Source organism: Anolis carolinensis, unplaced genomic scaffold (assembly GCF_035594765.1).
Source record: "Anolis carolinensis isolate JA03-04 unplaced genomic scaffold, rAnoCar3.1.pri scaffold_11, whole genome shotgun sequence".
NCBI lineage: Eukaryota > Metazoa > Chordata > Lepidosauria > Squamata > Dactyloidae > Anolis > Anolis carolinensis.
The window spans coordinates 25,718,111-25,743,753 of NW_026943822.1; the positions used below are offsets into that span (position 1 = coordinate 25,718,111).

Sequence of the window (25,643 nt, forward strand, 5' to 3'; positions counted from 1 at the left end):
ATGCAAGTCATGGAGGGAAGGTGAAAGCCAATAATCTCTCAGGCCTTGTTTTTTTCAAAATATTGGGTGGCATCCTCACCTCTCCATCTCCTCTCTTGACGGAAACGAGGTAATGAGCCTCGTCCTGGTTGAGCTTTTTGAGGACCGGGCTGCCGATCCCTTACTGCAGCGTTGCTATAGCAATGTATATGTGACAGTGGCTCATCCTGCAGTAATCTTGGCATGACAGCGGTTTGCATGCAGGGCACACAGGAAACAGGCACGGAAGGGCTCTGGCGGTGTAGGCCGGCTGTTGTTGCTCTGTTGGGATTGCTAATTGACGAAAGAGCCACTCGCTTCTCTGTCCAGGGTGTATATTTTGCATGGGCAGCCCTGCGCCTGCTTACAGGCACCATCCCTTTTGCACATCTTTATTTATTTCAAGCTTAGTTTTATGGCAGGAAAATGATAAAATGCAGGTTGAGAATTTGCATGTCATTGTAGCCCAGCAGCAGTCACAGTGTTTCTTGAGGTTAGGGGCATAGGTAGGTTAGGAGCCTAAAACGGCTAGTTGAGCACAAGTTTGAATTACATCTGCCTCAGGGAAAGCTTGAGTCGATGACATTGCAAATTGGGAAGCACAAATGTAAGGCAATGCTATTAAAAAAATAAAGTTCAGGCAAGGGTAAACTTCTGCCTTCCAGGTGTTTTGGACTGCAACTCCCACCATTCCTAACAGCCTCAGCCCCTTCCTCCCCCCCCCCCACCAGTCGCTTAAGTCTATTCTTCACTCCCTCCATTCTCAAACCTAATCTGGCTTCTCGGGAAAACTCCTGTTTCACAAGGGAACTGAGAAGACCTGAGGCTGTTAAGAATTGTGGGAGTGACAGTCCAAAACACCTGGAGGGAGGGCCGAAGTTGGCTCATGCCTGGTCTAGTATTATTTTGGGATACTGCTGTCTGCAGTGTAACTAAATGTTCTGAACCCGCTTCCTCCCACTTTGCAGACCTGATGGCAAATGCATAGGCAGACATGGCCGCCATGGTTCCCCCGGTGAAGCTGAAATGGCTGGAGCACCTGAACAGCTCGTGGATCACGGAGGACAGCGAGTCCATTGCCACGCGGGAGGGGGTGGCGGTGCTGTACGCCAAGCTGGTGGGCAACAAGGAGGTGGTGCCCTTGCCGCAGCAGGTGCTCTGCCTGAAGGGGCCCCAGCTGCCCGACTTTGAGCGCGAGTCCCTGTCCAGCGACGAGCAGGACCACTACCTGGACGCCCTGCTCAGCAGCCAGCTGGCCCTGGCCAAGATGGTGTGCTCTGACTCGCCCTTCGCCGGCGCCCTGCGCAAGCGCCTGCTGGTCCTGCAGCGCGTCTTCTACGCCCTCTCCAACAAGTACCACGACAAGGGCAAGGTCAAGCAGCAGCAACACTCCCCTGAGAGTAGCGCAGGGTCGGCGGATGTCCATTCGGTCAGCGAGCGGCCGCGGTCGAGCACGGACGCCCTGATCGAGATGGGGGTGCGGACAGGGCTCAGCCTCCTGTTTGCGCTGCTGCGGCAGAGCTGGATGATGCCTGCCACTGCCGGGACAGGGCTGAGCCTGTGCAACGACGTCATCCGCACGGCCATCGAGGTGGTCAGCTCCCTGCCCCCACTCTCCCTTGCCAATGAGAGCAAGATCCCGGCCATGGGACTGGACTGCCTCTCCCAGGTCACCGCCTTCCTCAAGGGAGTGACCGTCCCCAACTCCGGGGCAGACACGCTGGGCCGGCGCCTGGCCTCCGAGCTGCTCCTGGGCCTGGCCGCCCAGCGCGGCTCCCTGCGCTACCTCCTGGAGTGGATTGAGATGGCGCTGGGCGCGTCGGCCGTGGTCAACGCCATGGAGAAGAGCAGGACGCTGCCCGCCCAGGAGGGCATGGTCGGCTTTGACTGCTTCATGAACATACTCATGCAGATGCGCCGGTCCTTGGTGAGTGTGTCCCCTTTGAGTGTGCAAAACAGTTGGCCTTAATTCAGGCTTGGCCCAACCGCTGCCCTCCCTCCCTCCAGGCGTGTTGGACTGTTAGGAATTGTAGGAGTTGGAGTCCAATACACCTGGAGAGTTCAAGTTTTCCCATGCCTGCTGTAACAACTGCCCAAATAGTTTTATGCCTGACATGGAGTGTAAATAACGTTTTGATGTTTTTTAAGCGCCTGCAGTTGAATGGCAATGGTAACTCCCCGGTGGCGTTTTGCCTTATAGGGATCGTCTGCGGATCGAAGCCAGTGGAAGGAACCCACGCGAACCTCCGACGGCTTATGCTCACTTTACGAGGCAGCCTTGTGCCTCTTTGAGGAGGTATGTCTGGCTCGGCCTCACGTGTAAGGACCGGTCCATGTGCCTTCTTCCCATTCATTCCCTTTCCTTTGGAAGTGTGGACATAGGAACCCTCAAGAAGGTCCCACGGATTCTCTCTCCTGTATTTTGATTCTGTTGCTTTCTTGGGTTCATTTGAATTTCTGCGCTGTCCCTTTCCAAGCCTGTGTACGAAAACAATAGGCTATTTTTAAAAGGGTAGATAGATGAATGTGTGCATAGAAATCATGTATTTGAGTAACATTTATTATTATTATTATTATTATTATTATTATTATTATTAAAATGTGAAGGTGATCCCCCAGGTTTAGCTTAGGTTCTGCACCTATAATGGTATATTAATTATTGTTACTACTATTATTACTGTTATTATTGTTGTTGTTATTATTATTATTATTATTAAAATGTGTAGGTGGTCCCTTGGGTTTAGCTTGGGTTCTGCATCTATGAGGGAACATGAGTCGGTGTGTTTGGTGGAAGGTGCCTGCTTGACAGGTGTCCGCAGGTCTCTCTCTCTCCTGCGCTCTCTCCATGCCCTTCTCCTTCCTTCCGGCAGGTCTGCCGCATGGCCTCTGACTACTCCCGCACATGCGCCAGCCCCGACAGCATCCAGACCGGCGGTGACGCTCCCGTCGTCTCTGAGACGTGCGAGGTCTACGTCTGGGGCAGCAACAGCAGCCACCAACTGGTGGAAGGCACCCAGGAGAAGATCCTCCAGCCCAAGCTGGCCCCCAGCTTTTCCGATGCGCAGACAGTGAGTGGCAAACGGGGATGTGCGAGCAGTCATACCTCTCCAAAGTGCTTCTCTAACTGGGGGTCGAAGAGAGAGGACACCATATAGATATCTCCTCTCCCTCCGCAGATTGAAGCCGGACAGTACTGCACCTTTGTCATTTCCACGGACGGCTCTGTCCGGGCCTGTGGCAAAGGCAGCTACGGGCGGCTCGGACTCGGCGACTCCAACAATCAATCCACTCTGAAGAAGCTGACCTTCGAGCCCCACCGGTCGATCAAGAAGGTGTCGTCGTCCAAAGGCTCGGACGGCCACACGCTGGCCTTCACCACCGAAGGAGAGGTCTTCAGCTGGGGAGACGGCGACTACGGGAAGCTGGGCCACGGGAACAGCTCCACGCAGAAGTACCCCAAGCTCATCCAGGGCCCCTTGCAAGGAAAGGTAGGCTCTCTCCACGCCAGTCTCCGTCTTGTTGCTTGGAAGGCTTCGTGTGCCCACAGCTCCTTTGTATCTATGCTTCATTGCTCTCTTTACTGGGTGCCTGCACATGTTGGCTCTCTTCTCTGCCTTTGGAGAAAGACTGGTTTTTCCAAGGAAGTAATGGATGAGTAGGCTTGTGCACGATTCGGTTTGGTTGGTTCCTTTTGGCTAATCCAGCTTGTTTGGCTGGGCGCAATAGTAAGGGCCATGTTTTTTCCAGCCGAAACAGGCCATACACACGGCAACCGATCACAGCAAAGAGGATCCCTGCCTTTTGGGCCAATCACAATAGAATTATGCTATGATGTGCCTGTTTAATGGGGTGAACGCCTCCATTGCTCTCAGTTGCGTCCTGGCTCTAGAGAGACGTGCTTCAATTCAATTGCCTTGCTGCTCGCTCTCAGCTTTCTTTCGTTTTTTTTGGCTTGGACTCCCACTAGCATTGAATCTTTTTGATTTTCCTTTATTTTCTTGATTCTTTTTATTTAGTGGGACGGGAAGTTGGGAGAGTGCGGGATTTTGTGCATATTTGGGGATTTGGGAGAAAGAAAGAGCACTGCCAGTCTGATAATTTTTTTTATAATATTTGACAAATACAATAGAGTCTCACTTATCCAAGCTAAACGGGCCGGCAGAAGCTTGGATAAGCGAATATGTTGGATAATAAGGGGAGATTAAGGTGAAGCCTATTAAACATCAAATTAGGTTATGATTTTACAAATTAAGCACCAAAACATCATGTTATACCACAAATTTGAAAGAAAAAACTAGTTCAAGACACAGTAATGTTATGTTGTAATTACTGTATTTAGGAATTTAGCACCAAAATATCACGATATATTAAAACATTGACTACAAAAATGGCTTGGATAATCCAGAAGCTTGGATAAGCGAGGCTTGGATAAGTGAGACTCTACTGTACCTTCAGTGGCCAGAGGTTATGGATATCTTTAGTATGGTACTTGTAAGTTTTAAAATTGTTTTATTTGATATCTTAATTGGGTTTTTATATCAGGATATGTTTAAATTATGTATTTGTATTTTATATGGTGTGCGTCACTTTGAATCCCACCCACAGGAGAAAAGTAGGATAGAAATGAATAAATAATAATAATATAATTATTAATATTAGTAGTAGTAGTATTGGTTTGCTTTTCTCAAGGTGGGCTATTGTACTGAGACGGGGCCTTTCCAGCCAGACTTCCACTTTTCCCCTCTCTTTTGCCTGCCGTGCAGGTCGTGGTGTGCGTTTCAGCTGGATACCGACACAGCGCCGCCGTGACCGAAGATGGCGAATTATACACCTGGGGCGAAGGAGATTTTGGGCGGCTAGGTAATGAAACGGGGCCCAACATTTCTCCCCAGCGTCCTTCAGAATATCATTAATGTATACATTGAAAAAGTGGGAACTACACAGCCTTCTAGACTAGGGGTTCTCAAACTTTTTAAGCCGAGGGCCGGTCCACAATCCTTCAGACTGTTGAGGGGCTGGATTAAAAAAAAATACAAATTCCAATGCACACTGCATATGTCTTATTTTTAGTGCAAAAACAACAAGAACAAGAACAATGAAAGAACAATACAATATTTAAAAATAAAAACAATTTTAACCAACATACATTTATCAGGATTTCAATGGGAAGTGTGGTCCTGCTTCTGGCCAATGAGATAGTCAAGTTAATTAGGGTTGTTGTTGTTGTTGTTGTGTGCCTTCAAGTCATTTCAGACTTTGGGTGAGCCTAAGTCTAAAATTTATTTATTTATTTATTATTTGCTGCATTTATTTACTACATTTGTATCACACCCTTCTCACCCCAAAGGGGACTCAGAGTGGCTTAGAAATTATATGTACATACAATATATTATATTATTAGCATAGCACAATATTACTATATTGAACTATACCACTATACTGTAATATTATTAGTAATATTATATGTAATATAGAATATATAATTAATATTATTATATGGTATTATTATTAGTGTTATATTGTATTACATTATAATATTATTATCAATACTATATGTATATACAATATATTATATTATTAGCATAGCACAATATTAGCATTATATATTACTATATTGAACTATACCACTATACTGTAATATTATTAGTAATATTATATGTAATATAGAATATATAATTAATATTATTATATGGTATTATTATTAGTGTTATATTGTATTACATTATAATATTATCAATATTATATGTATATACAATGTATTATATTATAAAACTGAGGGCAGGGGCCAGGTAAATGACCTCGGAGGGCCGCATCCAGGCCCCGGGCCTTAGTTTGGGGACCCCTGTTCTAGTCGTTGCCGTCGATGGCTCTGCTGGACGTTGCGGTCCAGAAACATGCAGGTTGTGCATGGTCTGACCACTTTCTGTGGGAAATCCTCTCCCAGTGTGTCTTTGGCCCTGTTTGGCGGGAGGAATCCGAAGTTGGAAGCAGCCATGTCGAAACGGGCCCAGCGTTTGTTTTCGGCTTGTCTTGTTTACCCTACCCCTGCGATTTAATCTCCCTTCTATGGAAATAGTCACGCTCAATTGACCTCCGTATCTATTGTGCCCTCGGTGCCTCCAGACTGAATGGATGATGTATTTATCATATCTGTGTGTTTGTTTAGAGGATTTTTTTTACCTCTCTCCCACTTCCAAGACTTACAAAATGTGAATTTGCTCTCAGGCTTACAATGTACGTAAGGTCAATGCAGATAGATGGCACGTAGAAAGGATTATTTGTATGAATCAGTTCTTACATTCCAGGCATGGGCAAACTTCGGCCCTCCCTCCAGGTGTTTTGGACTGCAACTCCCACCATTCCTCACAGCCTCAGGCCCCTTCCTTTTCCCCCACAGCCGCTTAAACGGCTGTGGGGGAAAAGGAAAGGGCCTGAGGCTGTGAGGAATGGTGGGAGTTGCAGTCCAAAACACCTGGAGGGAGGGCCCAAGTAGAGAAAGCTCTCCAAATATATGTGTTACGTATATTTCTTTCTAAAGGTCACGGTGACAGTAACAGCCGCAACATTCCCACTCTCGTCAAGGACATTAGCAACGTGGGCGAGGTCTCCTGCGGCAGCTCCCACACCATCGCTTTATCCAAAGATGGGCGAACCGTTTGGTCCTTCGGAGGAGGAGACAATGGTAATGTGTTTCCAGGTTTCCCCTCTTTGCTGGGACTCTGCACAATATTCTCCGATGCTTCGGGTGCCATGGCATCCTCTGTGCTTCCTTCGGCAAAGAAAGCCCTAATAGTGATTTTCTCATGGTTGCCAATGGGACTGGCCTGAGCTGCGTCCTGTGCGAATTGTAGGATGATTGGAAGCGGGAAGCTGCTGGTATTTGCATGTATTTTTTTTTTAAAGAATTTTATTAAATTTTTTTATACTACAGTAGAGTCTCACTTATCCAACATAAACTGGCCGGCCAAACGTTGAATAAGCGAATATGTTGGATAATAAGGAGAGATTAAGAAGAAGCCTATTAAACATCAAATTAGGTTATGATTTTACAAATTAAGCACCAAAACATCATGTTATACAACAAATAACATGCTATGCTAGTTTTATATATATATATGTATATATATGTATATATATATATATACACACACACATATATGTGTGTGTTTATATATAAATATATATATACACAATATAATTTACAATAATATGTAATAATTATAACATTGTATATACATATAATATTCATAATATTATATTGTAATACGATGTAATACTAATAACACAGTATAATAATATTAATTATATATCATATTTTACATGTAATATTACTAATAATATTACAATATGTTGATACAGTACAATATAGTAATTTGTTACCAGTATTGTACTATACTAATATAATATTGTATGTAAATTTAATTTGTAAGCCGCTCTGAGTCCCCTTCGGGGTGAGAAGGGCGGCATAGAAATGTAGCTAATAAATAAATAAATAAATAAATTTGACAGAAAAGGTAGTTCAATATGCAGTAATGCTACGTAGTAATTACTGTATTTACGAATTTAGCACCAAAACATCATGATATATTGAAAACATTGACTACAAAAATGCGTTGGATAATCCAGAACGTTGGATAAGCGAATGTTGGATAAGTGAGACTCTACTGTACATCGAAAGAGTGAGAACAACCAAGGTATAGAAAAGTAGGGAAAAGAGAGAAAGGTAAAAGTCTACAATCTACAAAAATATACCCACACACAAAAAACCAAAAAGCAAAAAAAAAAAATGACTTCCATTCCATCTTTTTGGATAATATTTTCTTACTATTCAATAATATTTTTTCTTGCTAAGGAGAAAAAAAAATAGCAAAATTGTCTCTTGTAATCTTCATTTTCTCAAATTATCCAGATAGTCCTGAAGATGCATGTATTGACTGGGTCTCAAAAAGTCAAATTGTTGCACCCTAGCACTGAGATAGCGACTCTGTCTCTGAGATGCTTGAAGCCAAACCACTTAATTTAAGCCCGTCCAGGCTCCCATGAGATCATACCTAATGCACCTGGACTTCAAGGTCTTATTTCAAATCCACTGGGAAGACCTACCCTGTTTCTCCTAAAATAAGACATCCCCAGAAAATAAGACCCAGTAGAGGTTTTGCTGAATTGCTAAATATAAGGCCTCCCCTGAAAGGTAAGACCTAGCAAAGTTTTTGTTTGGAAACATGCCCGCCGAACAGAACACCAGAGCATGCACGATCGGTAAATGTACGTACCAGAGTGTTGTACATGGAAATAATGGTAGTAACAAGATGTTCTTGATAGGATTCACAGTTTGTCTGGTGATGCTGGTTTGTGATGACAACTACTGTACAGTATATAATAAATGTTCATTTTTTTGTTCAACAATAAATGTGAATTCTTCTTCATGGAAAAATAAGACATCCCCTGAAAATTAGACCTAGAGCATCTTTGGGAGCAAAAATTAATATAAGACACTGTCTTATTTTCGGGGAAACATGGTAGTTTGCCTGCTTTTCACGCCCTGCGTTCTCAAGTCTAATCTACACTCTCTTGAAACCTCCTTATCTTCCCAAGGCCTTTTCTCCAGGGAATTGGTACTTTCAGTTTCCCTGGCTGCCTGGGAGTGAGCTGAGGAATTCAAAGCATGAGCCTGGTGTGCCTGCTCCTCAGCACTGGGAACTGTAGCCTGTTGGTGGAGGCCGGAGGCTGGCTGTGTGAACGGACTACCCGTGCTGCATACACAAATATAGATCTTCACTTTTATTGTGTGTATAGATCATTATTATTATTGGTGGTGATGATGTCATGGTTGCCTTGCATCCCAACAGGCAAACTTGGCCACGGCGACACCAACAGAGTCTACAAGCCTAAAGTGATAGAAGCGCTGCAGGGAATGTTCATCAGGAAGGTTTGTGCCGGGAGCCAGTCGTCGCTGGCGCTGACCTCAACGGGGCAGGTGAGGGAAAGGAAGGAGCATCTGGGGATTCAGTTGACTCTGGGCTCAGCGCTTGCTTTCAGCGTTTGGCTGCAGGGTCCAATGTGCCTCATGCTGTGCGTTTGGGCCCAGGTCTACGCCTGGGGCTGCGGAGCCTGCTTGGGGTGCGGCTCCTCCGAAGCGACCGCCCTCCGGCCCAAGCTCATCGAGGAGCTGGCCGCCACCCGGATCGTGGACATCTCCATCGGGGACAGCCACTGCTTGGCCCTTTCGCATGGTAAGAGACGTCATAACATTCAAAAACATCTCAAGACCTATTTCTTCCAGCAGGCAGACCTAGGCAGTTTTTTAAAATGAATTTTAAACATGTCTCCTGTGTTTAATCTACGTTCTGTGTATTTAAATGCGTGTTCTATAGAAATATGTTGTGGTATTTTAACAATGTTTATGTGTTTTAATTATTCTGTTACCTGCCTCAAGCCACAAGGAGAGGCAGGCAAGAAATAAAATGGTAATTATATAATAAAATAATAACAATGTAATAAAACAACAATAATAATGTAATACAATATGATAAAATAATAGTAATGTGATAATATTATAATATAATAAAATAATAGCAATAATATAATAATACCGGCTGTTAGAAATTATGTTACGATCACCAGACCCTTCCAAATTTGAAGAGGAATGGCAGCCTGTTGCTGACTGTTTAAATCATAAAAAGAAAATGAAAATATTGGGTGGGTTTTTTTGCAACGTCAAGGGAAATAGTATTAATGGAACCCTTTTTTGTATGAGAGAACAATGGGAAAAGTCGAAGATACTTGAGGTTAAAGATGCCCCTGCTTGATATCCGCCCTTGGGCCTTTCTTTCCCCATTCCTCATACCTTTGCAATGAAAATTATATGGAAATAACAAGGATGCTGATGCGGATGTTTCAGATAACGAGGTGTACGCCTGGGGCAACAACTCCATGGGCCAGTGCGGGCAGGGCAACTCCACCGGGCCCATCACCAAGCCCAAGAAAGTGAGCGGCCTGGACGGAGTGGCCATCCAGCAGATCTCGGCCGGGACCTCCCACAGCCTGGCCTGGACCGCCCTGCCCAGGGACAGGCAAGTCGGGGCGCTTCGGGGCTTGTCGTGCTTCTAGATCAAGGGAAGGCCTGGGCCAACTTGGGCCTTCCTTCCCTCCCTCCCTCCCTCCCTCCGGGTGTCTTGGGCGGAAGAGCCCCTTGCCTCCGCCCTTGGCTCTGGCTCTGCTCCGTGACCACCTCCTCTCGTTCTCCCCTTGCAGGCAAGTGGTGGCCTGGCACCGGCCTTACTGCGTGGATCTCGAGGAAAGCACCTTCTCGCACCTCCGCTCTTTCCTGGAACAGTATTGCGACAAAATCAACAGCGAAGTCCCTCCCCTTCCTTTCCCTTCCTCCAGGTACTTCCTGTGTGATCAGAGCGACTCTTAACTCCGTGTGTAGAGAGCCTCGGCTCACAGGGGCAAGAATTCATGCGGAGGAAGGGAGGAAGCGCTCACAGAGGGAGGGAGGGAGGGAGGGAGGGAGGGAGAGACGGGCATCCCTCACTCGGGGCCTGCGCTTGTCCTGCAGGGAGCACCACCACTTCCTGAAGCTGTGCCTGAAGCTGCTCTCCAACCACCTGGCCCTGGCCCTGGCCGGCGGAGTGGCCACCAGCATCCTGGGCAGGCAGGCTGGGCCCCTGCGCAACCTCCTCTTCCGCCTGATGGACTCCTCCGTCCCAGACGAGATCCAGGAAGTGAGTGCCCCGCTCCCCTGTTTGTGCCCCGGATTGGAGAAGGAGAAAGGACTCAGTTCGCTTGCCTGGTCTGAGGATCCCTTGTGCTGAGTGTGGGCTGAAGGGGAGCCTGTGTGTGCCTGTTCCTCTTATGATCATCGGGTCTCTTTCCCAATGGATTCTAGGTTGTGATTGAGACCCTCTCGGTTGGCGCCACGATGCTGCTTCCGCCCTTGAGAGAGAGAATGGAGCTGCTGCATTCCCTGCTGCCCCAAGGCCCCGACCGGTGGGAGAGCCTCTCCAAAGGACAGGTGCAAAAATACTATTATTATTGTTATTGTTATTGTTACTATTATTATTTGAAACACAACAAGATGAGTCCATAGCAGACACTCTGCTGGCTGTTGAACTGGATCCAACGTCGGACCCTTCCCAAGTGTCTAGGACTGTGTAATGTATTGGCGAATAATGCGTGTAGATCCCAGTCAGGTGGCCTTCTGCAGCTCACAGGTGGGGATTGTGTCAGCGCCGATTGTGTTTTAAGTGCAGGCCAAGGTCTTTAGGCACTGCACCCAGTGTGCCGATTACACTGTTATTGTTGTTGTTGTTGTTGTTGTTATTATTACCATAATTCTTCCTCTGTAAGATGCCACTGATTGTAAGTTACACCCTAATTTCGGTACCACCTCAACCAACAAAAATACATACAATTCACCTGTGATTCTAAGATGAGCTCCATTTTTTCCATGGAGAAAAGCACACATTAGAATTAAATATTATTATTATAGTAAGTATGATTGAACAAATTAGGACATGAGATTGATAACACAGGAGCAAAAATCATAGTGTTGTACTGTGTTTTGAATTCTTAAAGAGGTGCCTCCTTTCTGCTGAAGCCTGAGCTCCTTTGGGAAAGGGCTGCAGAGAGGCCCCTTCTTGTTCTGATTCTCACTCTCCTCGTGTCCCTCCAGCGGATGCAGCTGGACATCATCCTGACCAGCCTGCAGGACCACACGCACGTGGCCTCCCTGCTGGGCTATAGCTCCCCTTCGGACGCCACGGACGTCTCCTCACTCTGCATGGCCTACGCAAACCTCTCCGACCCCTCCTTCGGCGCCCAGGGCCACCACCCGGACACCCACCTGGCCGAGATCCTCATGAAGACCCTCCTGCGCAACCTGGGGTTCTATACAGTAAGAGATGTCCTTCGGTCTTGAGTCAGGGAGCAAATACCAGAAGGAATAGATCAGAGATCCAGCCTCGGGTTATCCTACAGCAGGCATGGGCCAACTTGGGCCATGCCTGCTCTTGAGAGTGTCCTGTGTAACCTATTGCATCTGTGCACGGTTTGCCAATTGCACAGTGGCGGATAGGAAGGCACTCCTGCCCAGAGAAGGATGGGTTGCCCTCTTACTTGCTTTTGAAAGAACTGTGTAATTCTTGCGGCGTCTGTGAAAATGCCAATACCCACAGATGCAGGCGAAACATCAGGAGAAAACCACACAACGCCACTGTTTGAAATGTTTTGTGTCTGTTTTGAGGATAGGAAAGGCCTGGGAAGAAAGGGAAGGGAAGGAAAGGCAAGGAGTTGTCCTAGCTCAGGCTTGTTTTTGTCGCGTGCGTGACGGTGGTTGTCCTTCCAGGACCAGGCCTTTGGGGAGCTGGAAAAGAACAGCGACAAGTTCCTGCTGGGGACGTCGTCCTCGGAGAACAGCCAGCCGGCCCACCTGCACGAGCTGCTCTGCTCCCTCCAGAAGCAGCTCCTGGCCTATTGCCACAGCAGCAGCCTCGGGGAGGTAGGCAAGCACCACCAGGGCACCCACCCCAAAGGGCCAAAGCTGTAGGTGCCGGTGGCGAGGAGGGGGGACTGAAGGGCGCCTGCCGCCTTGCCTTTGCTCCCTGCAGAACTCCAGCAGCAGCGTGGCCCTCCTGCACAAGCACCTGCAGCTCCTGCTTCCGCACGCCACCGACATCTTCTCCCGCTCTGCCATCCTGCTGAAGGAGAGTTCCTGGAACGGCAGCGTCGGCGAAAAGCTCCGAGGTGATTCCGCTCGGCGGGTCCCCCTCATCCCGCAACAAAACCCCACAAACGGTGCTCAACTTCATTGACGAGGATCCTGTTTTTCCCCCTTTGCAGACGTGGTGTATGTCTCTGCTGCAGGAAGCATGCTCTGCCAGATTGTGAACTCCCTGCTGCTGCTGCCGGTCTCCGTCGCCCGCCCTCTGCTGAGCTTCCTCTTGGACCTCTTGCCCCCACTCGACCGGCTCAACCGGCTGCTCCCGGCAGCGGCGCTTCTGGAAGACCAGGAGTTGCAATGGCCGCTCCACGGTAAGTAAGGCGGTCGGGTCCCTGCTTGTAGGCCACCAGCATCCAGGGCAGGCAGGCCGGGCCCCTCTGCAACCCCCTCTTCCGTTGGAAGGGACCCTAAGTCCCTTCAGATAGAGAGATAGACCCTTCGAGTGGCTCTGTTCCTTTCCTCGTGCCGACTCCTGTTCAGAGACCCCCGGCCCCCTTCCCCACAGACCAGCCTCCAAGCCCTTGGCTGTGGCTGTAACGGGGGGTTCCTCCCTGCAGGCGGCCCGGAGCTGGTGGACCCGTCGGGGGTGCCCTTGCCGCAGCCGGCCCAGTCGTGGGTGTGGCTGGTGGACCTGGAGCGCACGGTGGCGCTGCTGATCGGCCGCTGCCTGGGGGGGATGCTGCAGGGCTCCCCCGCCTCTCCCGAGGAGCAGGACACCGCCTTCTGGCTCAAGACGCCCCTCTTCAGCGACGGCGTCGAGATGGACATCCCACAACTAGGTACCAAAGCGGGGGAGGCATTGCCCTAGGACAGGCACCCACCCTCCGGCCTGGGCCGGGTTCACAGTAAACGCGGGCCTTGGTGCATGGCTCTCTGTGTTGTTTGCAGAGAAGTCCATGAGTTCCCTGCTGGAGGCGGCCCTCTCCGGCAACGAGGAGCAGAAGCCCTTTGACTACAAGCTGCGCCCGGACATCTCCGTCTTTGTGGACCTGGCCTTGGGCTGCGCCAAGGAGCCCTCCCGCAGCCTCTGGGTCAGCATGCAGGACTACGCCGTCAGCAAAGGCAAGCATTACTCTGTATTGCGAGTGACCTGGGAGCCTTAAAGGGTCACCTTGCCTTATCTTGGAGGGAAAGACCCTTTCATTTAGGAAAATGTAGGAGCCTTGATCTATCTTTGGCTGTAGAGATCAGTGATTATTATGGTTCTATCATAAAAACATGGGGAAAGTTCATTAAACTGCGATAGCTTTGGGCCGTTGCATTATTAATGCTGCTTGTGACGTGGGCTTCATAATGGGGCCGTAATGGCTTTCCTCCTTCCTCCTCCGGCCCCAGATTGGGACAGCGCCACGCTGAGCAGCGAGTCCCTCCTGGACACCGTCTCCAGGTTTGTCCTGGCTGCCCTTCTGAAGCATACCGGCCTCCTCGGCCAGGCCAGCGGAGAGAGCAGGTGAGCGCCTCGCCTCGCAAACGCCTTCCGGCCTCTTTCAGAATCACAAACAGGCCGCCCCTCGTTACACACATCCGAGCTGCAAAGGACTGGATGCCCTTTGGGGGCCCCTTCCCTAGCTATGATATGTTGTCTATCTCTCTGCTAAGAACGGCAGGGCTGAGACCACGGGAAGTGAGAGGAATCTCTTTCTCCAAAGGAAGGGAAATCATTATCGGGGGAAGAAGGGGTCTCTGCTTATATACAGCTTCAGCTTAAGGGCAGACCTGGAGGACCTGTCCCGCTCATCGCTTGGTGCGACCTGTACTTGACGGAACTCTTGTGCCTGCAGGTACCAGCCGGGCAAAGCGCTGGTTGAAGTGTATCGGTGCGTGTACAAGGTCCGGAGCCGCTTGCTCGCCTGCAAGAACATGGAGCTCATTCAGACACGCTCATCCTCCAGAGACCGATGGGTGAGTGCAGAGACCCCAGCGTGGTCCCGTCTTGGGGAAGGAGGTTGCTTTTGGTTCCTCTTTTCAGGCTCTGCCCAGGAGACCACCTCCTGTGGTTGGTTCTGTGATTTGTGCAGCAGCCAGGCTTTATTTGGAGCTTTCAATTAACTTTCCTCTGCCATCAGCTCTGGACAGGGGCTTGAGTGATGCTTAAGGAAGGAAATGAGCTGTTCTTGGACTCAATCTTGAGCTGCAAGGAGGGGCGGGGCATAAATGTATAACAATAACAAGCAGAAGAATAAGTTTCCATGTCTTTCCCCGCTCGGCCTGTCTTGTCTTTCCCCGCCCATCCTCTCCTCCATCCCAGTGGTCTTTTTTCTTCTTCTTCTCTCATTCATATGTTATTTGAGTGATTATATTGCTTCTGTTTATGTGATTGTTTTAGTCAATTGTTATGTTTTTTTAAAAAAAATGCTTATAGCGTTTTATAGTGTTTTCAGTGTTTTATTGTACAATCTTTTATGCTGATTTTATATTGGAAACCGCCCTGAGTCCTTTTGGGAGAGAGGGCGGTATACAAATAAACTTTTACTTACTTACTTGTGCAGCTGTCGGAGAACCTGGACTCCTCGGAGCTGGATGCGCAGGAGAGCTCCTTCACGCGCACCATTGACGAGGAGGCGGAGATGGAGGAGCAGGCCGAGCGGGAGCGGGAGGAGGGCCACCCGGAGCAGGAGGAGGAGGAGGAGGAGCGCGAGCACGAGGTCATGACGGCCGGCAGTAAGTGCCCGCGCCCCGCGGGAGCCCCTCCGAACCCGCACCCGGGGCTTCTCTGCTGCGCCTGAAGGACTGCTGACGGCCGCCCAGCTCTGCCGAGACGTTAAAACCTTTTGCTTTCTTTTGTGTGTTGCGTGTTACAGAAATCTTTCAATGTTTCCTATCAGCCCGCGAAGTGGCGCGCAGCCGGGAGCGGAGCGGCGGCGACAGAGGAGGGGCGGGGGCGCGCCTGGAGGGGGAGCCGCCCCCGGAGTGCCCGCAGGAGCGGCGCGGCAGCAGGGAGCTGCTCCTCCCGGAAGGGCAGGACGTCTACACGGCCGCCTGCAACGCCGTGGTCCACCGCTGCGCCCTGCTCATCCTGGGGGTCAGCCCCGTGGTCGAGGAGCTGCAGCGGCAGCGGAGGGAGGAAGGGCCCACCCCCCAACAGCAGCAGCAGCAGCAGCAGCAGCCGCCCACCTCCCTCTCCGGAGGAGGAGGAGGAGGAGCAGGAACAGGAGGGCTCATGACCAGGTGCGAGCGGGTGGGGCCTTCTCTGGGATTGGGCTCTTCTCTCCTTCCTTCTTCCTCTAAAGATCTTCGGGTTTTGTCAACTGCCTTAAGGCCTCGGGGGAAGGAGGGAAGAGAGAAGAGTGGAGCTCCAGAGGCCTCGGTGTCATAGTTTCTAAACTGCCTTAAGGCCTCGGAGGGAGGAGGGAAGAACAGAGCTCCAGAGACCTCCATTTATTATTATTATTATTATTATTATTATTATTATTATTATTATTATTATTATTATTATTATTACATCACTTCTACCCTGCCCTTCTCACCCATCAGGGGACTCAGGGCGGCTTAAAATATAAACATACACATCAAAAAACAGTTTTCGTCAAATTTAAAAATCATTGAGATTAAAAATTACAATAAAATTAAGAATATACATTAAAAATATACATAATTATACATTTAAATATACATTTCATAGTTTTCAAATTGCCTTAAGGCCTTGGAGGGAGGAGAGAAGAGAGAAGAGTGGAGCTCCAGAGACGACCTCTATTTTATATTTTCTAAACTGCCTTAAGGCCTTGGTGGAAGGAGAGAAGAACGGAGCTCCAGAGACCTCCTTTTCATAGTTTGTAAACAGAGCTGTTTCTTTGAGGATGGATACTCCCTCCTCCTTGTCCTCCACTTTTGGAGCTAAGGCATTTTATATACAGTAGAGTCTCACTTATCCAACCCTCGCTTATCCAACGTTCTGGAGTATCCAACACATTTTTATAGTCAATGTTTTCAATACATCATGATATTTTGGTGCTAAATTCATAAATACAGTAATTACTACGTAGCATTACAGCATATTGAACTACTTTTTCTGTCAAATTTGTTGTCTAACATGATGTTTTGGTGCTTAATTTGTAAAATCATAACCTAATTTGATGTTTAATAGGCTTTTCCTTAGTGCCTCCTTATTATCCAACATATTCGCTTATGCAACATTCTGCCAGCCCGTTTATGTTGGATAAGCGAGACTACTGTATTTAGAAACACCAATGTATTTTTTCCTCGCACAGTAGTCACAGCCCCCATTAGTGTGATGGTTATAGGATGAGATAGTGTGGCGTTGTGTGGTGCCTCCTTTTCACGGTCTCCCCTTTCCTTGTGGGTCTGCGCAAGGCAGAAGCGAGAGCCTGACGGCCGAGAGCCGCTCGATCCACTCCATGTCCAGCTACAAGCTGATGAAGTCGCGGAGCGAGTCGGACCTGTCCCAGCCCGAATCCGACGAAGAAGGCTGCTCCCTGGTAGGCAGAAGAACGCACCCCTTGCCCTGCCCTGCCCTGCCGTCTCCTTGTGGCAGCACCTCCGCCCATGTCCACGCAGAGCGTCCGCAAGGATTCTCACCCCCCTCTCGTTGCTTCCTGTAGAACGGACGGCGAAATGTGGACCTGGACTTGGCGTCGTCGCATAGGAAGAGGGGTAATGTATCCTCGTTGTGTGTGTGTGTGTCTTTGATGGTTTTCTCTAAATCCGTGGCCTCAACTCTTCCCTGGTTCAGGGACTCCTTTCTGTCTTTGTTTGCCAAGCAAGGGGTTCTGGAAAACATCCCGCCATGCTGGACTTGGGTCCCTCCTGTTTGGTTAGACTGTGGCCCAGCCCTATAGGACCCAGAGGTGGTCTTTTGGGGGAGAGAGAGAGGATGCCCAATGCAGGGAACCCCTTCCCCTTTAATGGGCGGTGTGTGGGCGGCGGCTGCCTTCTGCCTGTCCCCAACGCCTCTCTTTGTCTTCTGATTCTTGCGTGGTAGTGTGTTTGCTCCTTCTGGGCCAGTTGAGCCCCAGGAAAAAGAAGAGCGGCAAGCAAGTACCCCACGGCATGTTCTGGTTCTCCTTTTCTCTCCCTCTCGCTTGCCTGCATACTTCTCTGACGCACTGGAAGTATGTACAGCCGTGGCTCCATGCTCATCACTAGGAAGCGGCAAGTAAACAGCAGGCCTGAGGTGGAGGGGACTCGGCTTGCGTTCGCAGCGCTGAGGTTGGGGCTCCCAAAACCCCTTTTGCGTAGAGCTGGTTTTGTGTTCGGTTCAGCTTGCTAATGAAAGAATGGATGATAAGCTTGTTCTCGGGCCGTTTCAGGCACCCATCGTGTGGCATCTCTTCTGCAAAGGCCGCAGAACCCCAGAAAGTGGGATTTGGGGTGTGTTGGCAGCATAATGCCGGTCTTATGGCGAGGAGGCACTTTACCCTCGCAGAGAGGTTCATGGTTGCATAATGCCGTTTTATTCTTGAACTGTGAAAGCACCCATGTGCAAAACGATCATGTGTGTGCTAATCTGCCTCCATTGCCGTCACCGATCCAACCATAACTTCCAACAGTTACACTGAAAATGGCACTTTGCTATGTTGTTTTTGTAAAGCAGGGCTTTCCAAACTGTGTCGCAAAACGTTCAGCGTGTCGGCTTCACTGTGTCACACAAACGTAGCAAGAAACCTCTGAATCTGTGTGAAAGAATTTATTTATTTTATTTGCTTACTGTATTTATTTACCGCTTTTCCCGCCCCTGGGGGGACTCGGTGGTTTACAACATAATAACGGCAAAAGCCAATGCCTGACGTACATACAAAACCAAGTCGTGAAATCTAAACAAGAAACTTACAACGATGCATTCAAATCAATAAGATAAAACAACATGCTTGCAGCGTGGATGGTCAGCTCCCTGCAGGGCAGCGGTGTGCTTCTTCCCGGTTGTGTGTGTCCAGAAAGGCAAATCACATGTTCCTATTTTGCAGAATTGGAAGAGCATGTGCAGGTTTACTTGCCCTTTTCCCCTGTGTCATCAACCCTCCCCTGTGCTTTGCCCGTGATGGTATACCATTGCAACGTCAGCACCACGTTTGCTTTAGAGTCGGATGTTGAAAGACCAAAAGAGAGCGTTGTGCGTGCGGTTTCTTTGGCGGCGGGCTGTCCTTCCCCTCAAAGGACTTTCTTCCCCCTTGGTTGGTCTGCTTCCCTCTTCCTTTGGCCTTCGAGCTTTCAGCCCAAGCGGCTTCTGCCTTTCGTTTCTTCCTGCGGCTTTCAAGAGGATGTTGGCTGTTCGTCCAAATGCAGCCGGAATCCTTCTGTGTGCCTATATGTTTATTTCACATGTGGCTAACTGTGTGTGCATGACGTGAGAGGTGGGCACCCCCTGCCCCCCCCCCGCACCCCCATTTCCATCTGTCTTGAATGGCAAGCTGCACATTTGCTGTCGATGGACATGGAGATATGTCTTGTCGAAGGCTTTCGTGGCCGGAATCCCTGGGGTGTCGTCGTGTGGTTTCGGGCTGAATGGCCAGTGTGTTCTAGCAGCATTTGAAGATGCAGACGAAAGGTCAGAAGGAAATGCTGCTAGAACACGTTGGCCATTCATCCCGCAAACCACACCACACCCGTGGAGAGACGCCCCTCTGGAAGTGACGAAGGCCTTGCGCTTGTGTTTCCGCAGGCATGGGGCACGGCCCCATGGAGGCCCTGAGCGACTCCTGGACGCGCCTGAAGCAGCGCGACTGGTTCTACGGCTCCTCCTCCTGCCTCTTCGGGGAGTCGCTGTCCGACTTTGACCCCAGCCAGGCCGTTGGGCTCCACACCCTCATCGAGAACGTGGTGGGCTTCATCAGCGGGGACGTGGGCAGCGCGCCGGGCTTCAAGGAGCCCGAGGAGAGCATGTCCACCAGCCCACAGGCCTACGTGCTCGCCATGGAGCAGCAGCAGCAGCGCGCCGAGGTGCGTCCGGGCTGTGGCTCCATAGGCAGGAGGGTGAAATAGCAGAAGTGGCTTATCAGCATGGGCCCCGATTGACGCGTGTCGCTTCCTTCCAGCTGCGCCTGGAGGCCCTGCACCAGATCCTGGTCCTGCTCTCCGGGATGGAAGAGGAGAAGAGCAGCAGCAGCAGCAGCAGCGCCTCTGCCGCCTCCGCCGTCGTGTCCCCGCTGGGGGTGCGCCAAGGGCTGGCCTTCCCCTCCGCCTCCCTCCTCACCTCAGTGCGGCTGCAGTTCCTGGCCGGGTGCTTCGGCCTGGGCTCCGTGGGGCACGCAGGCGCCAAGGGGGAGAGCGTCCGCCTCCATCACTACCAGGTGAGCATTCATCGGGGGTGTGTGTGTGTGTGGGGGGGGGCTTCATGGCAGATCAAGATGGAGGCTGTAAATGGGATAAGCTCCCAAATTCCTCCCCAGAGTCTGGTGGAAGCTCCTTCCTTGGAGACTTTTAAGCAGAGGCTGGATTGTCAGAGACCTGAATACAGAATCTCTGTTAATGCAGCCGCCCCCTGTCTCATAGTCAAAGGCAGTCCGTAGTCATACACAGCCTAAGAAGGGCTAAGCATTTGGATAGTCCAGAGTATTTTCCAAGGGGAAACGCCAAGCAATCTCATCAACCCAAACCGTTGACCGGTCACCAAAGTAAAAGTCCAATCCCAAAGTTCACCGACAGAGATTCGGATTGCAGCAGTTACACAACGTTGTTCCCAGCAACTACTCGCTCCAGCTCTTTATGGCACTTTCTCCAAGTGCTCTCACTTGTTGGTCCTCCTCTGAACCAGCTGATTAGATCTCCTCAGTTGGGTGGCATCAGTCTTTAATTGCATCCTTGCTTAACTCCTGCTCTGCTTCCTGGAGCTCCTGACCTTGGCCTGAATTCCCCGAGGCTCCTGGTCCTGCTTCGCAGGGGGAGATCCCTCTTTAGAGTCCGGCTGCTCAGGCTGCTGCTCTCTGCTTGTCCCCCATCCGGGGTGCTTTGATTGGGGGTTGAACTGTATGGCCCATGTGGCCTGTTCCAATCCGTGCCACCACCTTCCCCTTGGATGACGCTCCTTTGCAGGCAGTGATAAGGGGCCCATATTAATCAAGCGAAGCCTCTTGGGGCCGCAAATAGGTTTTGAGCGCCTGGGAGAGCAATGCCACCATTCGCTTGATGTGACCTTTCCATTGTCAGGACGGCATCCGGGCCGCCAAGAGGAACATCCAGGCGGAGATCCAGGTGGCGGTGCACAAGATCTATCAGCAGCTGTCGGCCACGCTGGAAAGGGCCCTCCAGGCAAATAAACACCACATCGGTAAGGGTCAGGGTCAGGGTCAGGACCAGGGCGAGCTGGTCAAACCTGGCAGCTTTGTGGGTGAAGTTCCTTCCTCCCAGGAGGCCGAGGAGGGGAAGCTGAAGGTGGGCCTGCTCTGAGCGTGTCCTTCCTGTGTGCGTGTGCGTGTGTGTCTGTGTGTGTGCGTGCCGTAGAGGCCCAGCAGCGCCTCCTGCTGGTGACGGTCTTTGCGCTGAGCGTGCACTACCAGCCGGTGGACGTCTCCTTGGCCATCTCCACCGGCCTGCTCAACGTCCTCTCCCAGCTCTGTGGGACGGACACCATGCTGGGACAGACCCTGCAGCTCCTCCCCAAGTCCGGCGTCTCCCAGCTCAGCACCGCCCTCAAGGTCGCCAGCACCCGGCTCCTCCAGATCCTCGCCATCACCACCGGGTGAGTCGGGGACAAGCGGAGGGAAGATGGCGGCGCGGAGGGAGGAAGGGAAGCCGGGGTGGGGGGGACATCCCCTGCAGCACATTCCTAACAGCCTCAGGCCCTTTCCGCTTAAGCGGCTGAGGGGGAAAAGGAAGGGGCCTGAGGCTGTCAGGAATGGTGGCAGTTATTTATTCATTCATTTATTTGCTACATTTATATGCCGGCCTTGTCACCCCGAAGGGGACTCAGAGCGGCTTACAAATTAAATTTACATACAATATTATATTATTAGCATAGTACAATACTGGTAATAAATTACTATATTGTACTGTATCAATATATTGTAATATTATTAGTAATATTACATGTAAAATATAATATATAATTAATATTATTATATTGTATTATTAGTATTATATTGTATTACAATATCATATTATGAATATTATATGTACAGTAGAGTCTCACTTATCCAACATAAACGGGCCGGCAGAAACTTGGATAAGTGAATAACTTGGATAATAAGGAGGGATTAAGGAAAAGCCTATTAAGCATCAAATTAGGTTATGATTTTACAAATTAAGAACCAAAACGTCATGTTATACAACAAATTTTACAGAAAAAGCAGTTCATTACGCAGTAATGTTATGTTGTAATCACTGTATTTACGAAATTAGCACCAAAATATCACAATATATTGAAAACATTGACTATAAAAATGGCTTGGATTATCCAGAGGCTTGGATAAGCGAGGCTTGGATAAGTGAGACTCTACTGTATATATATACACATATATACATATATATAAAACTAGCATAGCATGTTATTGTGGGGAGGGGCCTCCAGCTGATGCAAAGAGACAAGATGGCACTCTCTTCATGGCTCCCTCTTAGCTCTGGCACCCGAGCGTCAGTTGGAGATGGTGAGTTGCAGTCCAAAGCACGAATGAGTTGCAGTCCAAAGCACCTGGAGGGAGGGCCCAGGTTGGCCCATGCCTGCTCTGTCTCCCGAGCCCTCTACTTGCGGGAATGCCCGTCCCCGGCCCTGACCCGCTCCCTTCCCCACCCACCCACGCAGGACCTACGCGGACAAGCTGAGCCCCAAAGTGGTGCAGTCCTTGCTGGACCTGCTGTGCAGCCAGCTGAAGAACCTGCTCTCGCAGGCCGGAGGGGTGCTCATGGCCTCCTTTGGGAAGAAAGAGGACGGTGAGCTGGAGCCGGAGGAGGAGAAGAAAGCCGAGTCCAACGGAGAGAGCGAGAGGAGGGACTTCAGAGGTATCGGGCCCTCGTGAAGGCTGAGTCTTTTAAAAGCTTTTCAAAGCTCCCTGCTTGGGTGGTGATAGCACTCTCTGTCCCTTCTGGCAGTGGCTGGGCATTTGTTTACATGTTGAACATGGATGGAACAAGAACGCTTCCCTGAGGCTGGCCGTTCCTCTGTTTTCACCATCTGCTTCTCTGACCCTGGAACTCAAATTATTATAAGCTTTGTTTTTAAGCGCACCCTAATCTCAGTACTCTTTCCACCAACAAAAATACAAAAGTTACACCAGTGATTCTAGGATGTTTATCTTGGAGAAGAAGTGTAATTTTGAATCTAAGAAATACAATATTGTTGTTGTTATAATTATTATCCCCATATTTTTAGAGGTGTTTATGTAGGGAAATAAGTGTGTCTTGGAATTGAGGAAATACAGTATTATATTGCACCAAGGGACAAGACTTAAGGAGCAATTCACACTCTTTGTTGTTGTTGTTGTTGTGTGCCTTCACGGTATCCTTTGCATCCCGCAGTGGCCCTCCGGAAGCAGCACGCGGCCGAGTTGCACCTGGGCGACTTCTTAGTCTTCCTGAGGAGGGTGGTCTCTTCCAAAGCCATCCAGTCCAAGATGGCTTCTCCAAAGTGGACGGAAGTGCTGCTGAACATCGCCTCCCAGAAGTGCTGCTCAGGTGAGCCTGTGGGCCTTGCTCTTGAGGAGACTCCTGGCCTCCCAAAGGAATCGCTTTTCACGCCATTTGTGTACTCAGAGCAGGGTGGACCAGGCCTGCTCCTGGTTGAAACGTGCGCCCCTGGCAAGGCCCTTGGTAGTGAGAAATATTAGAAATAGTCGTTGTGTGGTTCCTTATGGATCCTGATGTATGATGTAGGTCCCATACATATTTTGAATCCTATTTACGAGGGCTATCCAGAAAGTAGGTTACGTTTTGGATTTTAAAAAGGACAAAGTATAGGATAAATCATTTACTATATGCAGCTGAAAGGCACATTCCAATACTACAATCTCACATAATCCCCACTGAAATCTAGGCACGTTTCTTATAGATAAATGAGTTTGAAAAGGTCTGCCCCAGTAAATTTGCCGCCTCTCTCCTCCGTTTCCAACAATGGGGGCGCAGCTGGCAGCGCAGAGTTTTGGCTACGCTGAAGAAAGGGAGAAGGGGGAAGGGCTGAGGACACAAGCGGGGAATTTACTGGAGCAGTACTTTTCAAACTCATTTATCTATATGAAACGTGCCTAAATTTCAATGGGGATTACATGAGATTGTAGTATTGGAATGTGTCTTTCAGCTGCATATGGTAAATGATTTATCCTATACTTTGTCCTTTTTAAAATCCAAAACGTAACCTACTTTCTGGATAGCCCTTGTAGATAGATAGATAGGTGTAGATAAGGATAGATGCAGGTTTATGAGGCCTGGCCTGCCCTCCTCCGCCCTCCTGTCTCTCTCTGCAGGCGTCCCTTTGGTGGGCAACCTGCGCACCCGGCTGCTGGCCCTGCACGTCCTGGAGGCCGTCCTGCCCGCCTGCGAGTCCGGGGTGGAAGACGACCAGATGGACCAGGTCTGCCCCATTTTAACAACACAGGCCGAAGTCTCCGTGTTACAAACACCTGACTTCGTATCGGACCCATAAGAACAACGTCCTGCTTTCTTTAAAGGCCAGGGGCACATGTGGGATGTCCCTCTTACCGGGAGGCCTTCAGGGAGGGTCAGCGTCCCTTCCGGTGAGCTGGGACGAAATGTCCTGACACGGCGTTCCTCCCCACCAGGTGATTGAGCGGCTGTTTTCCCTCTTGTCGGACTGCATGTGGGAGAGCCCCGTGGCGCAAGCGAAGCACGTCATTCAGATCAAGGAGAAAGAGCAAGAGATGAAGCTGCAGGTACGGCTCACCTTCAGGAAGAGCTCTGCCCGTTGGCTTGTTTCTGCCTGATCCCTATTGCACTATGTCACACTATGTGACATGCGGATAATAGCACGCTGTGTTATTATCCATAGTAGTAACAGTGAGGCCACAGAACATGTTTTAATACTGGTGAGGCCACGGACCACAGGTTGGGAACCACAGGCAGAAATGCAAGGGAAGTCAATGGTGTTTGTGTCCGGTTCTTGAAAGAAACAGGGCGAGTCGGAAGAAGAGGACGAGAACCTCCCGATCCAGGAAGTGTCCTTTGACCCGGAGAAGGCCCAGTGCTGCATCGTGGAGAGCGGGCAGGTCCTGACCCACGGGAGCGGCGGGAAGGGCTACGGCCTGGCCTCCACCGGCGTCACCTCCGGATGCTACCAGTGGAAGGTAGGCGGGGGTGCGGACCTCTCTGCACAACGCTCCTCTTTTCCATAAGTCATTGTCGAAGGCGGTATCTGCGTAGGGTTGATGTGTGTGTTTCTGTGGGCTTCGCAGTTCTACATCGTGAAGGAGAACCGGGGCAACGAGGGGACCTGTGTGGGGGTCTCGCGCTGGCCGGTGCACGACTTCAACCACCGCACGACCTCGGACATGTGGCTCTACCGCGCCTACAGCGGGAACCTCTACCACAATGGGGAGCAGACCCTGACGCTGACCAGCTTCACCCAGGGGGACTTCATCACCTGCGTGCTGGACATGGAGGCACGGACCATCTCCTTCGGCAAGAACGGAGAGGTGCGGGGACACTCTACCCCCTGCGGCCCCTGCCCTGCCTTGCCATTCGGAAGGCCCCCGTCTGACACCCCCCCCCCCCCGCCCGGGTGGGCAGGGATGCATTGCAGGGCGGGGGTGAAAGAAAGGCCGCTCTCTCTCTCTCTCTCTCTCTCTCCCTCCCTCCCTCCCTCCCTCCCTCCCTCCCTCCCTCCACAGGAACCCAAGCTGGCCTTTGAGGACGTGGACGCGGCAGAGCTCTACCCCTGCGTGATGTTCTATAGCAGCAATCCTGGAGAAAAGGTACCGGGAATAGAGCGGACGCTGCCTTGTTTGCTGTGGTGCGTGTAGGGTTTGAAGTGTACGTTGTATGGCTTCTACCACCCGTTCAGGAC

The 25,643-nt window shown here is 50.1% G+C and overlaps 1 protein-coding gene across 9 annotated transcripts in view; it reads left to right on the plus strand.

Annotated features, from left to right (window-relative positions):
- herc1 (HECT and RLD domain containing E3 ubiquitin protein ligase family member 1) overlaps positions 1 to 25,643 on the plus strand; it is a 61,297-nt gene that overhangs the window by 8,985 nt on the left and 26,669 nt on the right. For 5 of the 9 annotated variants that reach the window (XM_062963285.1, XM_062963289.1, XM_062963288.1 and 2 more), the window contains 36 exons: positions 987 to 1,945; positions 2,219 to 2,314; positions 2,889 to 3,086; positions 3,195 to 3,506; positions 4,782 to 4,878; positions 6,557 to 6,700; positions 8,868 to 8,995; positions 9,107 to 9,251; positions 9,920 to 10,091; positions 10,273 to 10,407; positions 10,580 to 10,745; positions 10,910 to 11,035; positions 11,696 to 11,917; positions 12,368 to 12,520; positions 12,630 to 12,765; positions 12,862 to 13,053; positions 13,300 to 13,521; positions 13,631 to 13,804; positions 14,078 to 14,192; positions 14,524 to 14,644; positions 15,232 to 15,403; positions 15,544 to 15,910; positions 17,058 to 17,178; positions 17,302 to 17,353; positions 17,682 to 17,747; positions 19,359 to 19,636; positions 19,732 to 19,986; positions 20,843 to 20,963; positions 21,137 to 21,374; positions 22,434 to 22,630; positions 23,147 to 23,302; positions 24,088 to 24,194; positions 24,403 to 24,513; positions 24,748 to 24,924; positions 25,033 to 25,272; positions 25,468 to 25,551. In XM_062963285.1, coding sequence (XP_062819355.1) covers positions 1,013 to 1,945; positions 2,219 to 2,314; positions 2,889 to 3,086; positions 3,195 to 3,506; positions 4,782 to 4,878; positions 6,557 to 6,700; positions 8,868 to 8,995; positions 9,107 to 9,251; positions 9,920 to 10,091; positions 10,273 to 10,407; positions 10,580 to 10,745; positions 10,910 to 11,035; positions 11,696 to 11,917; positions 12,368 to 12,520; positions 12,630 to 12,765; positions 12,862 to 13,053; positions 13,300 to 13,521; positions 13,631 to 13,804; positions 14,078 to 14,192; positions 14,524 to 14,644; positions 15,232 to 15,403; positions 15,544 to 15,910; positions 17,058 to 17,178; positions 17,302 to 17,353; positions 17,682 to 17,747; positions 19,359 to 19,636; positions 19,732 to 19,986; positions 20,843 to 20,963; positions 21,137 to 21,374; positions 22,434 to 22,630; positions 23,147 to 23,302; positions 24,088 to 24,194; positions 24,403 to 24,513; positions 24,748 to 24,924; positions 25,033 to 25,272; positions 25,468 to 25,551 — 6,729 coding nt within the window. In that variant the 5' untranslated portion in view covers positions 987 to 1,012. The remainder of the gene's footprint in view (positions 1 to 986; positions 1,946 to 2,218; positions 2,315 to 2,888; positions 3,087 to 3,194; positions 3,507 to 4,781; positions 4,879 to 6,556; positions 6,701 to 8,867; positions 8,996 to 9,106; positions 9,252 to 9,919; positions 10,092 to 10,272; positions 10,408 to 10,579; positions 10,746 to 10,909; positions 11,036 to 11,695; positions 11,918 to 12,367; positions 12,521 to 12,629; positions 12,766 to 12,861; positions 13,054 to 13,299; positions 13,522 to 13,630; positions 13,805 to 14,077; positions 14,193 to 14,523; positions 14,645 to 15,231; positions 15,404 to 15,543; positions 15,911 to 17,057; positions 17,179 to 17,301; positions 17,354 to 17,681; positions 17,748 to 19,358; positions 19,637 to 19,731; positions 19,987 to 20,842; positions 20,964 to 21,136; positions 21,375 to 22,433; positions 22,631 to 23,146; positions 23,303 to 24,087; positions 24,195 to 24,402; positions 24,514 to 24,747; positions 24,925 to 25,032; positions 25,273 to 25,467; positions 25,552 to 25,643) is intronic. The other 4 variants (XM_062963292.1, XM_062963293.1, XM_062963287.1 and 1 more) reach the window with 3 other exon arrangements.